General features: G+C 42.0%; 2 protein-coding genes across 2 annotated transcripts in view; one reads left to right on the top strand and one right to left on the bottom strand.

Annotated features, from left to right (window-relative positions):
- Nucleotides 1-13061, bottom strand: part of polr3a (polymerase (RNA) III (DNA directed) polypeptide A) — a 46226-nt gene extending 33165 nt beyond the window's left edge. Inside the window, exons 1-16 of the mRNA XM_080454227.1 lie at nt 12887-13061; nt 11830-11965; nt 10809-10946; nt 10385-10556; nt 10119-10273; nt 8878-9117; nt 7901-8063; nt 6970-7106; nt 6675-6778; nt 6409-6550; nt 5422-5562; nt 4429-4498; nt 3773-3900; nt 2845-2983; nt 2105-2269; nt 303-475 (exon numbers count right to left, since the gene is read on the bottom strand). Coding sequence (XP_080310353.1) covers nt 303-475; nt 2105-2269; nt 2845-2983; nt 3773-3900; nt 4429-4498; nt 5422-5562; nt 6409-6550; nt 6675-6778; nt 6970-7106; nt 7901-8063; nt 8878-9117; nt 10119-10273; nt 10385-10556; nt 10809-10946; nt 11830-11965; nt 12887-12930 — 2247 coding nt within the window. The 5' untranslated portion in view covers nt 12931-13061. The remainder of the gene's footprint in view (nt 1-302; nt 476-2104; nt 2270-2844; nt 2984-3772; nt 3901-4428; nt 4499-5421; nt 5563-6408; nt 6551-6674; nt 6779-6969; nt 7107-7900; nt 8064-8877; nt 9118-10118; nt 10274-10384; nt 10557-10808; nt 10947-11829; nt 11966-12886) is intronic.
- A 2354-nt stretch (nt 13062-15415) lies between these two features.
- Nucleotides 15416-16291, top strand: LOC308104200 (enoyl-CoA hydratase, mitochondrial-like; the record flags this gene model as incomplete). Its single annotated transcript, XM_080454549.1, has 1 exon — nt 15416-16291. The coding sequence occupies one exon, from the start codon at nt 15416-15418 to the stop codon at nt 16289-16291; it is 876 nt and encodes a 291-aa protein (XP_080310675.1).
- Nucleotides 16292-16571: the final 280 nt, after the last annotated feature.

Raw genomic sequence — 16571 nt, forward strand, 5'->3', positions numbered from 1 at the left:
TGCGACGCTTGAAGATTCCGCAATAAATTATTTTTGTAAAGCATAAACTTATGCATAACTTAAATATGTCATTAATTTCTTTGTTTATTTAGGTTATTTGTCGTATTTGCCCTGTGCATACTTCAAAGCCTAAAAGCCAAACAGAAATGTAATTTTTACTCACAATTGTTCCCGTGTTCGACGACAAAAACACACATTAAATCATTAATCACAATTATTTGGGTGACAATTAATCGTCACGTAACATGTCATGTTGGTGACAGCCCTGTGTGTGTGTGTGTGTGTGTGTGTGACCTCCTGACCTCCAGAGTTTCCTCTGCGGTACAGCCTGGTTGCTGCTGCAGCTTGCCGGTCTTCAGCGCATCGATGTACTCGTCACACTTCGCGTAGCCCTCGTCCAGCAGGTCCTGCTTGGCCTTCAGCAGACCCTGGCCTGGCGTCACGTCACCGATACCAATGGAGAAGCCACGGTTGGCTGCAAGAAGAGTGGGACCAAAACGACACCTTATTATAGCCAGGATTTGGTAGAAATTAGGGTTTGCCCCCTTAGTGCCCCTCCTTGACGACCTTGCAGGCTTTTGCAAAGGCTAAAATGAAATTTAGATAACATGTTATGTAGACCATTGGTTCTCAAAGTGGGGTCCGGGGACCCCCAGGGGTCCTTGGGGGGGGTTCCAGGGGGTCCCCAGCAAAATGTGTTAATATAGCGTCACAATATTTTTAACCTTTTATACTTTGGCTATTCAAAAATGGCAGATCTACAAGCTCATAACGCCACTGTCCTTAGTTAGAACAATGCAGGATGAAAGTTTGGGCTACAAAGAATCTAGAATTCTAGTGTTGTCTCCATTAAATAGTCTAAATGTTAATTTATGTAGATGTATCATCTGAGATGGCTAAAGAGTGCAAGGCCTGGTATATCGCTGTGCAATTCTCTGATTATTTAAGCATAGAAAAGGTTGAGGCCATGAATAATACGTCTTCTCATCACAGGTAATGAATCAAGGAAGGCAGGAATAAACACATAAATAAGGAATGTGTGTGCTAGAATGAATCATATGGATTGGCGTGCAGTATGGGGTGGGTTCAGCAAGTTCGCTGTAAGTGTCAAGCTCTGCACGCCCAGAGGGAGAGCGAGAGGAAGAGAAGTGAGTCCATTAAATAGGACCTTGGTCTTTACTTACCCACCACACTCACTGCCATACAGTACTGTACGTGTTGAAAAGGTGTGGATGTACTGTCTGTGACACTTGAAACTTGCTGGACACAGGCATTTCAGCCTTGTGAAAAGTGAAAACCCCAGTGACATTTATTTTCATTAGAATTACTGCATTACTGCGGGAACTTTGGGGGGTGGGAGGGGTAACATACACTGTTTTTGTATGCTTTTGTCTCATTGACCTGGATGTGAATTGCAAAATACCAATAAAGAAACCTTGAACAAAAATAATTACTGTAAGCGCAAGAAGCAATTGAGCAGGTTTTTAATATGCCTGGGGGGGAAATGTCTTTCCTATCAAGTGCTGCATCATAGGCTCAATGTAAAATTGTGGAGAGCATTTACATATGATATAGTGTATGTGCTTGAAGTTGTGAAGATAAGAGAATGATATGTAGTGATGCCGGTATACAGTAGCACTTTAAAATCAGTTCACCCCCCCCCCCCCCGCCATACATACGATACAATCGTGTCAATTCTTGGGAATTGACACGATGCTCCGCCCCCTCAGCTCTGCTCCCTCAGTCAAAAGGACACCTTGCGTATGTCACTGATCACATGACCTCAATCAATTATCCAGTTCTAGGCAACATAGAAGGGGGGGGGGGTTCTTATTTCCACACAACAGTTCTAAGGTGTATTAAAGACATAGTTCAATGCTGAAAATGAGTGGTATGAATTGACTCTTTACAACACCCTTCATAAGTTCCTTGAATGGAGCTAAAAAGCCATTACGCTTTAGTTAACCGAGAACCTAAACATACCCAAATTAGTTCCCGTTTCTATGCAATAATCTATGGTCTAATTCTAATCTCTAATTCTTTCGAATGTTGCAGTATGGTGAGGTACAGTATGTGGTATTAGGAGTGCTTGGCAGGAACCTACAGAGGTAGCAGGGGGCCATCCTGGCCAGGCGGGACATGGCATTGGCGGCCTCCAGCTGTCCCCAGTCCCTCAGGAGGATGTAGAAGATGTTCTTCTTGGAGCCAGAGCCCAGCGTGCCCTTGTCCAGGGTTCCACACATCAGCTCACTGTTCTGGATCACCACGACTGTGGATACGATAGTGACAAATTCATAGGTAGGTTAAGATGCCGTGCTTAGGGGGCAGTGTGGTGCTCTCAATTTGCCTTTATGCCCGATTTACAGTATATTCTACTCGGTTGTGTGCCGGGTTACTAGTCTCAAAACCGTGCTTCTTTAACCACTTTAAACTCTGGTGTCCCTATTTTGGACTAAAACGTTTTGGGGGAAATGGCGACACTGCTGTATGTCAAATACAGCTTCTAGATCGGCTATTTCCACAAGTAATGTTTTTTTTTAAAGTATAAAGTTATTAAATATTCTAATTTCTTTGTATATTTGGGTTATTTGTCATATCTACCCTGTGCAACTTCAAAGCCTATAAAAGCCAACAGATTTTTTTTTGTTGTCGTTATTCTTATGTTCCAGTGTCCAACGACAAAAACACGATTAAATCATGAATTGCAATTATTTGTGTGACAATAAATCGTCATGTAAAAGGTCATAATCGTGACAGGCCTAATGTCTTAAAGTATAAAAAGGATTTTTTTATTGACGTAATTTCAGAGGATATTTTCACCCGCGCACAAACCAAGGAACTCACATGAGTCGTTGTAGCAGAGGTCCTCTCCACTGCCACAGTACTGCTTGCCCTTGGTGCGAAGGTTGGCCTTGACTGGACATTCCTTACTGGGCTTAATGATGAGGCTGAAGATCTGCTTGCCTGTCCACAGAGCCATGGGCTGTGAAGTACAACATGTAATCTGTCAGCAACAGTGGTGGATGAAGTACTCAACCACACTACTTGACTCAAAGTATACTATAGAGCATTGGTTCTAAAAGTGGGGTCCAGGGACCCCCAGGGTTCCTTGGGAGAGTTCTAGGGGGTCCCCAACAAAGGTAGTCAATGTAGCATCACTATCATTTTAACCACTTTAACCTTTTATACTTTGGCTATTTTTCAAAAATGTTGAACATTAGTGAAAATGTTAACACAAATCTTTGCTTCTGGGTGTCCCTGGCACAACATATTTTCAGATGGGGGTCCGCAGCCAAATATGTATTAATTTGGGGGTCCTTGACATGAAGAAGTTTGGGAACCACTGCTATAGAGAAACTCCTAGTGGTCAAATGTTACTCAATCACAAGTGAAAGTTGCCTAGTCAAATTTGTACGTGAGTTAAGGTGCTGGAGTATACCTCAAGTATTCAAAAGTGCATGCTTTCGAAAGCATAAAAAGTGCAAAGTGCATTTTCTTTTTAATATCAATGCATTGCTGTACTGAACATTTCCCCAAACATTCTAATACATTTCTGAAATTTATTTTTGAAATGATAATCCACTGAGTATCCAGAAATACAAACACTTAGTGGAGTGAAAAAGTCATAAGTATCCAGAAATACAAACAAGTACAGTGCAGACACAATGGACAGTACTCAAGTAAATGTACTTTGTTAACCGCCACTGGTCAGCAATCAAACGGTCCCTCAAGGACTCTCCACTGAATAACACGCTGACTTAGATGCAGGTACCTTCAATATTGACGGGTGGGGGAGAGCAATCTTGACTTTCTCATCATGCCCCACCAGGATGGATGCTATTATCTGACAGGCATAAGCTCTGTCAAAGAAGGTGTCTTTCAGGGTCAACAGATAGGCTCCTAGGAGGCAACAAAATACAGTATATATAAGGCCCCAGTGCTCCCTCTTCAGGCAGAGAACAGAACATGCTTTCAGACAACAATCAATGAATATTATTTTAAATCAATGTTAGTAAAGTTTTCTTTTATGAATTAAATGTAATTTTGTGCAATCTGTACGGTAGTATGTTAATACAATATATTCTCAAACTTTTTCATGTCAAGGACCCCCAAAATGATATGCATTGATATGCACTCAAAACGTTTTGTTCCAGGGACCCCCAGAAGCAAAGATTTGAGTTACAAATGTTGGCTTTAAAAAATATATATTCAAAGATTTGCACAAGATTTTTCAAAAATAGCAGATCTACAAGCTCATAGCACGGCACTCGGTCCCTGGAACAAAAATATTTGAGATGGGGTTCCGCGGCCAAATACATATCATTTTGTGGGTCCTTGGCATGAAAAGCTTTGAGAACCACTGTGGTGTAATCTACCGTACTTTGGTTTGATTGGCTGCTGAACACCACTGTGCCACATGATGCCTACCTGTCAAGAAGTCCTGAATGGCAGCGATAAGAGGCTCGCCATTTCGTGGAGTCACAAGGTTAGCTTTTGTCTGGGGAGAGAAAGGTTCCAATATCAGGACGGCTGTCAATGCTACGAAGACAATAACATTTAGAATACCAGGGGTCCAGGGCTGCAACTGTTGATTATTTTCTTGGCGATTATTCCATCGACAACGTTTTTTTGGGGGATAATTTTTCTAATTGAGTAAATCGATTAGTATGACTAACCACTAAAGCCGTAATTTATACTCGTCGTACAACAGTATCACATAAAGATAGTGCATCTAGAAGCTCAGGATATGCTACATTGTGACGCGTTGCGAGCTTGGAGATCTGCCCCACCCCCCCCCCAAATGGATTACGTTTTATTATAATCCATTATCAAATTTTTCTTTTAATAATCAATTAATTTGATCCGTTCAAACCCCAGAACACTTTAGCAGAAAATAGCAGATCTACAAGCTCACAACCTGTCACGACGGGTTGTGAGCTTGGCTATTTCCAAAGAAAGTATTTAATGTAGAGTGAAAACCGGACGTTAAATCATTGGCTCAGGAATGCGACAAAAACTAAAAAGAATCTCCATGAATTCAAAGCTTCATGGGGTGTGTAATTGATAGAAAATAAGTAATTTTTGGGGTGAACTACTTCCTTTAACACATTGACTGCCAGAATTATTTCATATTTTTTTAGCCAGTGCCAGAGTTTTTCATTGGAAAAAAAAAAGTACTCAGGAGCCGAAATACAGCATTTTTAAGTTTTAAGTTAACAAGGAAGTGGATAGGAGTCTAGATCTTCAACTAATCATATCTCCTTGGTCTTTGGGTGAAATTGGAAAAAAAAAAACTAAACATTTTTTTTTTTTTTTTACTTCACGTAGATCTACGCGATTGGCACGTGGCGGCTTTTAAGCGGTTCGCGTAGATCTACGTGATTGGTAGTCAATGTGTTAACGGTTGCACCCATAACTCACCCCCATCAGGATCAGGGCCTCTGCCTTGGCCTCCTCCGTCTGAGGCAGGTGAAGGTTCATCTCGTCGCCGTCAAAGTCAGCGTTGTACGGCGTGCACACGCACTCGTTGAAGCGGAAGGTCCTGTGAGGCTTCACTTTGGCCTGTGGGGTTTGGGACATACCAATGATGAACAGCCAAGTCAGTATCAGTGGGAAAATAGAAAAATAAAATCTAATGACTGAACATTTTATGATGTTTATCATTCTAAACCTATGTTGCCGATTTTGGAGAGTCCTACTGGAGCAGTCTGGACTCCCACACAACATCAAGTGGGAACTTGCAGCCATGACTACCAACAGATGACAATGACGGCAAACAATTAACAGATAATGGAACAGGAGTAAGATGGGTTTTTTTGCTTGTTTGTTTTTGTGTAGATATGATTAGCTAAAAAAAACATAGACAATAACAAAATAGCCTATCTTAAGCTTAACTCATTCAGTGCCAATGACGTCGCCGACGTCACGTTTTTATAAGCCCAGAGTGCCAATGACGTCGCCAGCATCATGACATTTTTTTTTTGAAAAATTGAAAAAAAAATGAAAAAATATATATATATATTTTTTAATAAATGTTCTGAACCCAATATATGATGATTTGCTGCTCCATTCACTTCTTGTTTAACTTCTTACTGAAAAAGGCTGTATCTCGGCTCCTAAGCACTTTTTTTTAACAATGTATTTTTGGCCTTGGCACAGGGGTGATAAAGCCAGAAATAAGTTTGGCACTGAATGAGTTAAGATTACGCATCGCAATACGACACAATGCCAGCTTGTAGATTTGCAATTTTTGGAAAAACGTTTTGCCTATAATGACATGCCCAAAATAGGGACACATCGGTTGAATGTCATCAAAAAAGTCAAATAATGGCCGATATACATCAGCCAAACCAATATATCGGTCAGGCTCTATCACACACTAAGGCTGCAGCAGAGGGATGAGCTTACGATGTGGGCCATGATGCTGAGTTTGTGCAGGGACGGCTGTCGGTTGAACAGGACGATGTCTCCGTCTATCATGTGTCGCTCGACCACGTCGCCGAACCTCAGCTCCTGGGCCATCTTCTCACGGTTGCCGTATTTCAGAAACCTACAATAAAAAGACAGTCAATATTTATTGGTGCAGATTGACGTTAAAGAGAAATGATTATATAAACATAATTATGCAACGTTTCAGGAAAAGAACATTTTCATTTGATCAAAGCAAGGCTCACCGTTTCATTTGTGTGGAGCGCTGCTGGATGAAGTTGGCTCCAGGGTGTACTTCAGGGCCGCTACGAACCAGTTTCCTCAACATTTCTAGATTTGCTTTATTCACCTACAAGAACAAAAGTTTTAGCATAGAATCTGTTTTTTTGTGCAAGCTCCATCGTTTTGATAAAGAAGAGACAATAATCACTAAAAAGAACAACGGTAGAATAGAGCCTTGTTCACCTAAAATATCAGTACACAGTTTTAGATTGCATTAATTTAGTGTGTTGGGCAGCACGACAACCACAAAATACTTACTTTCTCGGGATATGTCAGGATTTTGGCCACATGGATAGGCACAGCCACCTCGTCGATCCTCAGGTTTGGGTCTGGGGAGATCACCGTTCTCCCAGAGAAGTCCACTCTCTTTCCCGAGAGGTTTCCTCTGAATCTCCCTGCCAATTGAGACAAAAAGCAATTGTCAATATGTATAAACTATAATCTTCATTATAAAGCTCCTTCTTTTATTCATATATATAATGTAAAAGAGCAGTGAGCTGATCTGACACCCAAAGAACCATTCCTTTGGACTAATACATTAAATTAAATAATTAAATAATTAAATTAAATAACAAATCACTTAATCCCCATGTTATACCGTGGTGGAAAAGGTACTCACATTTTTTACTAAAGTAAAAGTATCAATACTGCAATGTTGAAATACTCTGTTACAAGTGAAAGTCCAGTATTCAAAATTTACTTGAGTAAAAGTACAAAGATATTGGTATCAAAATGTACTTAAAGCACCAAAAGTAGTAAGTACTCAAAATGCAGAATGTCCCTTTTCAAGTTTTCAAATATTTTGAAAATAGCCAATCTACAAGCTCACAATGCGTCGCGACGCATTGTGAGCTTTGTAGATCGGCTATTTTCAAATGGCCGAAATGCATATAGGGATGAAGTGGTTAATGTATGTTTTGTAATAATAATCAAAATCTACAAAGTAACTAGTAACTAAAGTTTTCAAATAATTGTAGTGAAGTAAAAGTACTGAAAATCTTAAAAGTATTGTAAAAGTACCCCCAAAAAATAGTTTACTTTACACCACTGATTTTATACTTGGTCACACAAGGTGTCCTGCGGTGAAAATAGCCGAGCCTGACGCATTGTGAGCTTGTATATCGGCTTATTTCGCCTGCAATGACATGCTCAAAATAGAGACGCCAGGTTGAGGGCGGTTAAGTTGCACCTTGTTTTCCCTTCAGTCTCTGGACAAAGCCCCTGGTCCATTTCTTGGGAGCCATGTTGAGGGGGATTCCGGAGAGTTCACTGTTGATGTAGAGAGCACACTGCAGCTGCAGGAAGTCCCAGTCCTCCATGATCATCTGGGTCTTTGCTCCCGTCATACGGTGCTGGGTGATGATACAGGAGGCGTTCGTTAACATAGTTGTGTTTTAGAATAAAAATATATAGGAGCAGTGGTTCTCAACCAGTGGTCCTTGAGGGGGTTCCAGGTAGTCCCCAGCTAAATGATGGACAGCTGGTAACCAAATGGACCCTTATAGATCTTTAACTCTTGAGAGTGTAAAATGAAACCTTACGGGTCCATTTGGTTTCATTTTACAAAAACAATTCAAGTTCAATTATTGTTAAACATCTGCATTACTTAATTAAATCATTGTTATTTTGATCAACGTTTTCCTGTTATCTCTCCTATGACACCAACATCAATACAGCATGAATGTAACTGTGGAAATCGTATCCAACGATAACAAAATATTCTAAGTTTTGGATCTGAGTCTAAATCTCATCAAATGGTGGTTCCGTGGCTCAAATGCCGAATAAATAATGGACCTTGATATGAAAAGGGTTGATTTGATAGATTTAGCATGCGATAATTCTCTGCAAAGATGACGGATGAAGCCCGATCATCCATAATATTGTGTTAGTAATAGATATATATTTTATATTTAGTAAGCGTTCTAATGTTTATTGCCTGTGAAGAACTTTGCTAATGTGCTATACTGTATAAATGGTTATCTTTTTATCAGTGTATTGACGGGGACAAAGTCAGAGAGGTCTCCAACGAGGGGACTTGATAGCCAAGTGGTTAGGATGCATACCGGCCGGACCATTTGCTGTGTGTCATTCCCCTCCTGTCTCTCTCCGCATTTCCTGTCTCTCTCCACCATCACTGTCAAAATGTCTCCATCATCAGACACCAACCTTCTTAATGACGTCGTTGAGGAAGATGATCTCGGTGAGCTTCATGGTGAGGTCGTCCTCGTTGGTGCCCGACTTGAGGTCGCTGATCACCGAGGGCCGGATGCAGAGGGGAGGCACCAGGAGGCGGGTGAGGATCAGGTCGGCGGGCTTCCCCGCCTCGGGGTTCATCAGCAGCAGCGCGACGTCCTCGGCAGGGACCCTCTTGAACATGTTCAGCACTATCAGAGGGTTTAGGTTCTCCTAGGAGATGGAACGACAAGATGATAGGCCAAATCATGTTTTCTGGAAGTCCTGTGGCATCAGTGGAATCTCCAGCCACATTTGTAGGCGGGGCGGCTTAAAGGGATAGTTCACCCAAAACAAATACTTTTTGTCACCCCATGGAGACTTGAATTCATGGATATTTTTTAGTTTTCGTTGCATTCCTAAGCCAATAATTTGATGACCAGCGGACCGGTAGGAGACACAAAGGAGACTCTTTGTGTCTCCTACCGGAACCGCTGCCGGTCATCAAATTATTGGCTTAGGAATGCAACGAAAACTAAAGAATTTCCATGAACTCATGTCTCCATGGAGTGACTAATCGATAGAAAAAAAGTCCTTTTGGGGGTGAAGGTGAAGTTACCCTTTAAGACTAATCTATAGTTTATAATAAAATGTATGTTTTATTAAACAGAGTACAAATAAACAGGTCTTAGGTTCAAGTCTTCTAGTCTACAGCCTATAGCCAGTCAAAAAACCCTTGAGGAAGACTCTGAGGAACCCTACCCGTTCATGCAATGTGAGGTGGTCTAAATCAGTGGTTCTCAAACTGTTTCATGTCAAGGACCCCCACATTGACACTTATAAGCCCACGGACCCCCATTTGAAAAGCTATGCCAGGGACCCCCATAAGAGAAGATTTTTACATCTCTAGCAGTGATTCTTAACCTCAAGGACCCCCAGCTTGACATGCATTAGGCTACGGTACGGATACCCATCTAATGGCATTTCTATATCTGGGACCCCAACTGATATTGTAAAATCAATGTTAATTTAACTCTGAGTGTACAAATGGAACCAAATGGAATCCATCATTTAGCTGGGGGACCCCCTGGAACTTTGAGAACCAATGCTCTAAATGCCTGAAATATGAAACCAACTTGTTCGTCCCATTATAGGTTGATTACAAAGAATCATGGGTTTAAATAAATGACGCTGCTCAGAAATGTGAAAGGAGTATTAAAATGCATGTAGTTTACCTGTGCCTTGGTGAGCAAACCTTCCACTTCCTTGTTGTGCTCTATGGCGATGTCAAACGACTGGATGAAATCAGACACGAACGGATCCACCACCTTCTTGGTGGTTTTGTACTTCTCGTGGAGGATCTTTAACAAGCCACACTTTTTCACCGGTCCTAAACGTCAAACAAAGGGAAGATGACTCAGACATTTTGAGCAATCACATCAGACAGAAATAAATGTCAGTGTGAAATCTTCGAATGCCAAAAATGTTTTGTATCGTTTACCATTGAAAGCGTTGCAGTTTAGACAGATTGTCCTTTTGCGGCATTTGTCAGAGATCTTTTTCTTCATGCCTCGCTTTTGGAGGTAGGCCAGGTTGGGCCTTTTCAAGACATCCATGAATTGGAGCTTGTCAGCCTTTGTCAGCATGATGTGGGAACACGTCTTACAGATCATCTAGAGAAGACAACAGGGAGGTTTGAATTATAGTTGCACAAGTAATGGATTAAAGTATAACTATATGCATGATGTCAATTGTCTAGAATTGTCTTTAAAAACAAATGAAGAGCATATGTACGCACATCGCACACACATCTGTGAATTTCTATGGCGTTAAAAAATAAATACATCATAATAAGAACAAATCAAACATAACATAACATCAACAACAACAATAAAAACATAGGTGTTGTTGGGTGTTATACTTGCCTGTAGGATTCCTATGATGGCTTTGAAATAGCCAACATGGAAGCATGGCAGCTCCAGGTCCAAGTAGCCATAATGTCCTATACAATCTGCCAGGTTCTTAAAACACGTCTCACAGGGACGGTCTTTCTCACTGGTGCCCTGTAGGAACATACAGTACACGAAAGTTTAAGTCACACATCCTTATGTTCAGAATCGGTTCTGTAGATTCAGAACAGTGGTTCTCAACCTGTGGGTCGGGACCCCCAGGGGGTCCCTACATGATTTGGGGGGGGTCCCCAGATGACAGTGAATTATTTAAGGAATTTAAGACCTTTTTAATACATCAACAAAAAGAATACTATTAAAAAGTGGTCAAACGTTGGCCAAATTGTGAAATAATACAAGAAAGAGGCAAACATTTTGAAAACAGCCGATCTACAAGCTCACAGTGCTATTTTCACAATATCAATCTGTGGAACCGAGTCAAACTAAATTGAATGCCTCAACTCCTACATTCCAAGTGCTAATCAAGGTGGGGTGTCTCCAGTTCAAATATGATTATGTTGGGGGGTCCCCAGTTCGAATATGATTATTTTGGGGGGTCCCCAGTTCAAATATGATTATTTTGGGGGGGTCACGGTCTGAAAAGGTTGAGAACCAACCACTGCTGTAGAACATCACCATTTACAGATAACTGATGAGGCTTTCAGTACAGTAACGCTACTGCCATTTGGAGCACAACATAATGCAATGTGTATAAGCTAGCTTCTTGGTGCTACAATGAAAAATCAATTATGATCAATATACAGGTAAGGACTATTACAGTGTGTAATCTATAGTTATTCTAACTCTAAGACAGGCTGTTTATTGCACTTTGGCCTATACTTGCTCATTACATCTCTTGCTCTCAACTTAAACCGGTCCTGAAGTGAATCCTGTAGGTCCCTGTGCACATGTGTGTGCGTATGTGTGTGTGTAGTGCGCGTGCGTGCGTGCGTGCGTGCGCGAGCGTCTAGATGTATAGATATAAACCATATCCCACCATGCGGTGGTCCAGCACCCCATAGGGCAGTGGGGTGTGCCTGGTGTCCTGGCTGTACAGGTTCTTGCTGACCACCTGGATGTGAGCCTGCTGCCGCATCTGCTCTGCAGACTTCATCCCAAAGCAGATGTGGCTTCTGTAGGTACAGTAGGAGGAGGATACAGAGACAATGGGATTAGGATAAAAAGCATGTGGTTCTCTAAGTGGGGGGGGGTCCAGGGACCCCTCAGGGTCTCACGGGCACAACAAAACACCCTTGGGCACGACAACACCCAGAGGGAGCTCCACTGATCTCATCCCCCCCCAGATTCGGCACAAAAATGGGGATAAATTCATTCTAATATTATGCCACCAAAATGTGGAATGCCCTACCACCAGCCATCAAAGAGCACCTGTCTGCAATTCGCAACTGGACCTGGAAGTCTTCTAGCTTGCCAAAATAAATAGTTTTCCTGTAAATATACATGTATTGCTCCTATATCGATGATCTCATGTATGGTATTGTATGTCTTTACATGTCTTGATGAATTGAATACAGGAGTAGGACAACAATGGAAACAAGCCAGCAGGGCTTTTTGTGTCAAACATTTAAAGAATGCATGCATGGGGTCATCTCAGTGATTCTCAACCTGTGGGTTGAGACCCCAATCGGGTCCCCTGATGGTTAAACCGGTCCTGAAGTGAATCCTGTAGGTCCCTGCACGTGTGTGTGCGTATGTGCTTAATGTGCAACATTGTTGTTTTCTCACTCAACAAGCAAACAAACCAACATACATAAGTGTGCATATAGGGTATATCTGCACATTTCTAAAGTTACGATTTAATGACTTTTAAAGTAAATGTAATGCCTCAACTCAGGGTGTCAGGGTGCCGACTGCCAACCAGAACAGATCTACAGGTATAGATCTGACTTGTATCTGTTCTTGTCGGCAAGCGCCGCCGTGCCACAGCAGCCAAGCTAACGTTAATTGACATATATTCTCCTCCATCTCATTCATTGCTGTAACGTTTCACTTAGCTCTCTAGGCTATATGGACCAGAGCTACGTTTCACTCACATCTTCTTCGCCACGTCTGTCTCTCTGAACTGCTCCTTCACCATGTTTGCTGTCTCTGTGGCTTCTTCGACACTAAAACAGAGAAACACTACTTAATGTTATTTATTTGTAAAACAACTTGTCAGTCACATCGTTTCATCATTTCTCCTCCATGCTGCTGGAAAACGTCGCCATATTGTGTGTTGTTGGTGGTGGTGATGACACACGTGATCAACAAGTGTAAAACCCCATGGCCCGGAGGGACAGTCGGGCAGTGATTGGTTGCGAGCAGGTTGCCATGTGCCCAGATGTCCCTAAGTGCCCACCGGCTGGATAGATGGGCACCAAGGAAGTGGGCACCTCGGTGTTAAATTGGCAATTGTTTCCAAAATGTTCAAAAAGTAAATTAAGGTCTAATATTTCTGCAAATTGCTACAAAACCTGTATGTATACCGTATCCAGTCATTTTGGGGCATAAACAAGAATTTGAAAGATATTAAGTCTGTTAATGATGTAAGGTGCATTTTCACATAATCTTTACACTACTTTTAAAATAGCCAATTTCGAGGTGCCAGTCATAGTGCCCACCTGTATCCGTTTGACAGAGAGAGCAATAATAATGATGATTTATTAAAGAACATAAATATGTGTTCTTTAATAAATCAATCGGACATTTGATTACAATTTTTAGATGCTTTGCGGAGAGCAATAGTGTCAGAGGTAATCCGTCTAATTCTCTGTGAGATCTAAAAAGAAGTACATTTACTACATTTCCAAAGTTGTAAATTAACTGAAGTGTAGTTTCAACTACATCAGGTCGTTAATTATGTTGTTGTTTTGTATTTTTTACACAGTTTAGCTTTTAGACTGGCATCCACAGTGTAAATTCAGTGGTGGAAAGTAACTAAGTACATTTACTCAAGTATTGTAATAATTATAATGTTGTACTTTTACTTTAGAGTATTTCCATTTTTTTTTTTTTTTCCAGGCTGGAGAGAATGCGTTTTAGCCGTTGCCCAGACAACTTACTTACTAGCCAATCCACAGCACGGCCATCCCTCTAGACTATGGGATTCCAGACTAGCACAACGACAATAACAAAAGAGTGCACCCAGGAGGCGCTGCCTCGACCCTGGTCAATTCAGTGCTGCCACCTAGCGGACAGACTCTGTGTCATAAATGAGGGGTGTTGTGAGCTTAGATCGACTATTTTCAAATGGCCAATGTTATATAGGGCTGAAGTGGCTAATGTATGTTTTGTAATAATCAAAATCTAGAAAGTAACTAGCCCTGAAACATGACTGTCATGACGAGCACGGAGATCCGAGTCGGAGATCGGCTATTTTCAGTGCACGAAACCGGCAAACAAATTGTCGTTCTATGTGCCAAATTAAATGTTATATTATCTTTTTTTTCTTTTCTTTTTTTTCCTCACAAATTAATGCCCTTCAAAAGTAGGGCTCACAATCACAAAGCATTGTGAGCTTGTAGATCTGCCATTTTTGTTATTTTTCTGAAACCTTTTTTTAAAGTTAAAGTGTTTAAGTTGGTCTATGGGTTTTATAAATATTTAATAATTTAATAATAACTTCATTCGGTTATCTCCATATAGGGAGTTCCGGGAGGGGTTCTCTGATGTCAGGGCTAGGTATGCCAGGTATCTCAATGTAGGCCTATAGCCGTCTAGGAGCTTCTATGATGTCAGACTTGGGGAGGTTGGTTGTCTCCATATATGGGAAAGTTGGGATCGACTGGGTCACTAAAGGTCGGGACTGAATGGGTCATTCATCCCCTTATATGGGTTTCTTGGCATCCTGCCATGATCCCCCTTGCGGTGTTATCCATCTATGGCTAATAGGCTACTGGCAAATATGCCCTGAATGTTCTTTACAGCTGCCCCACGGATATCCGATGGAAATACGGAAAAGTCCGAGAACATTTCCTTGCATATGCCGCATATTGGCCTGTGCCTCCCTCTTTGTCTGCTCCGCATGTTTGACCCATCATACATTACTTGAGGTAGTGATAAGCCCGCTGCCCCATGAGGACATTTGGATGAGGTTTCTTTACGGAGGTTGGATTATATATTCTTGATAATGCTTTCCATGTTCTAGATGACGATGATGAAGCTCTGAAGTAAATCAAGTTGGGGAAGGCTCTGCCTCCGGGTAGGTCAGTATATCCCGTTTACGCCCAACTAGATGGACCCCCATAAACCTATAAACCTATATACTGTGCAGTTTGTGGACGAAGCGTTTGCGTTCGATCGAGTACTTGGAGGCCAGTCGTGGAATTCCATATTTGGGCAAGATTGACGTCATGTTGATGTGTGGAACTCCATTTAGGCAAAGTTTTGTCAGACATACAGATTAAGTGGAACTCCATATTTGGCCAAAACTGATGTCATTGATGATGTGGAATACTGGAATTCCATCATGTGGGCAAGATTTCTGGGACATGCAATGAGGACTAAGGTTGTGCTAGACAGATCTGGCACTTGACAAGACAGAAAGTTGATTGACACATTTGCCGTAGGCTATACTCGCCGCCATGTCCCTGCTCTGCAACACTGCTGCTCTACTCTTGAAGCCCACTAGAGTAGTCCCAGCCATGATCTCTGCTGCTCGCCAGTTCGGTACAGGTGGTCAATATGAATACATCTTGGTGGACAAGCGTGGGGAAAAGCAGAACGTTGGTTTCATCCAACTGAACCGGCCCAAGGCTCTGAACGCTTTGTGTGATGCACTGATGTTAGAGGTGGGACGGGCCCTCGGCGCCTTCGAAGTTGATGGAGATGTCGGAGCCGTCGTCATCACCGGCAGTGAGAAGGCCTTTGCTGCGGGGGCGGACATTAAAGAGATGCAGAACCGAACCTTCCAGGAGTGTTATGGTGGGAACTTCCTGGCTCACTGGAACAGAGTGTCTACTGTCAAGAAGCCTGTGATTGCCGCTGTCAACGGATTTGCTCTGGGTGGTGGCTGTGAGTTGGCGATGATGTGTGACATCATTTATGCGGGAGAGAAGGCTCAGTTTGGCCAACCGGAGATTCTGTTGGGTACCATCCCTGGAGCGGGGGGTACTCAACGGCTCACTCGTGCCGTGGGGAAATCACTGGCTATGGAGATGGTACTAACAGGAGATAGGATTAATGCTCAGGAGGCCAAGCAGTCGGGTCTGGTGAGTAAAGTTGTTCCAGTGGACCAGGTGGTGTCAGAAGCCATTAAATGTGGTGAGAAGATTGCTAGCAATTCCAAGCTAGTTTCAGCCATGGCAAAGGAGGCTGTTAATGCAGCTTATGAACTGGCCTTGGCCGAGGGGAATCGGTTGGAGAAGCGCTTATTCTATGCTACCTTTGCCACAGAGGATTGTAAGGAAGGCATGACTGCATTTGTGCAGAAGAGAAAGGCCATCTTCCAAGACAAGTAGAGTGGATAACATCTGCGTTAACATCAGCTTGCCATTACCCGTCTGAAATCTGTTCTGTCAACATACATTTTTATGTATTATACTATATACTTTATTTCACATAACAAAAAAAAATAACTACATAGCTCATGTGGATATCGTACTTCATGTCTGCATCATCAGGTCATCTATGACATCTCACTCATGACTCCATATTTGGGCAAAGCTTAAGCCCGATTTGACTGCCTTTGACTTCCATTATAAAATTCAAGTTAAGCATTCTTTCAGTGACGTATTGACG

The sequence above is a fragment of the Gymnoscopelus braueri genome, assembly GCF_963280865.1.
Source record: "Gymnoscopelus braueri genome assembly, chromosome: 17".
NCBI lineage: Eukaryota > Metazoa > Chordata > Actinopteri > Myctophiformes > Myctophidae > Gymnoscopelus > Gymnoscopelus braueri.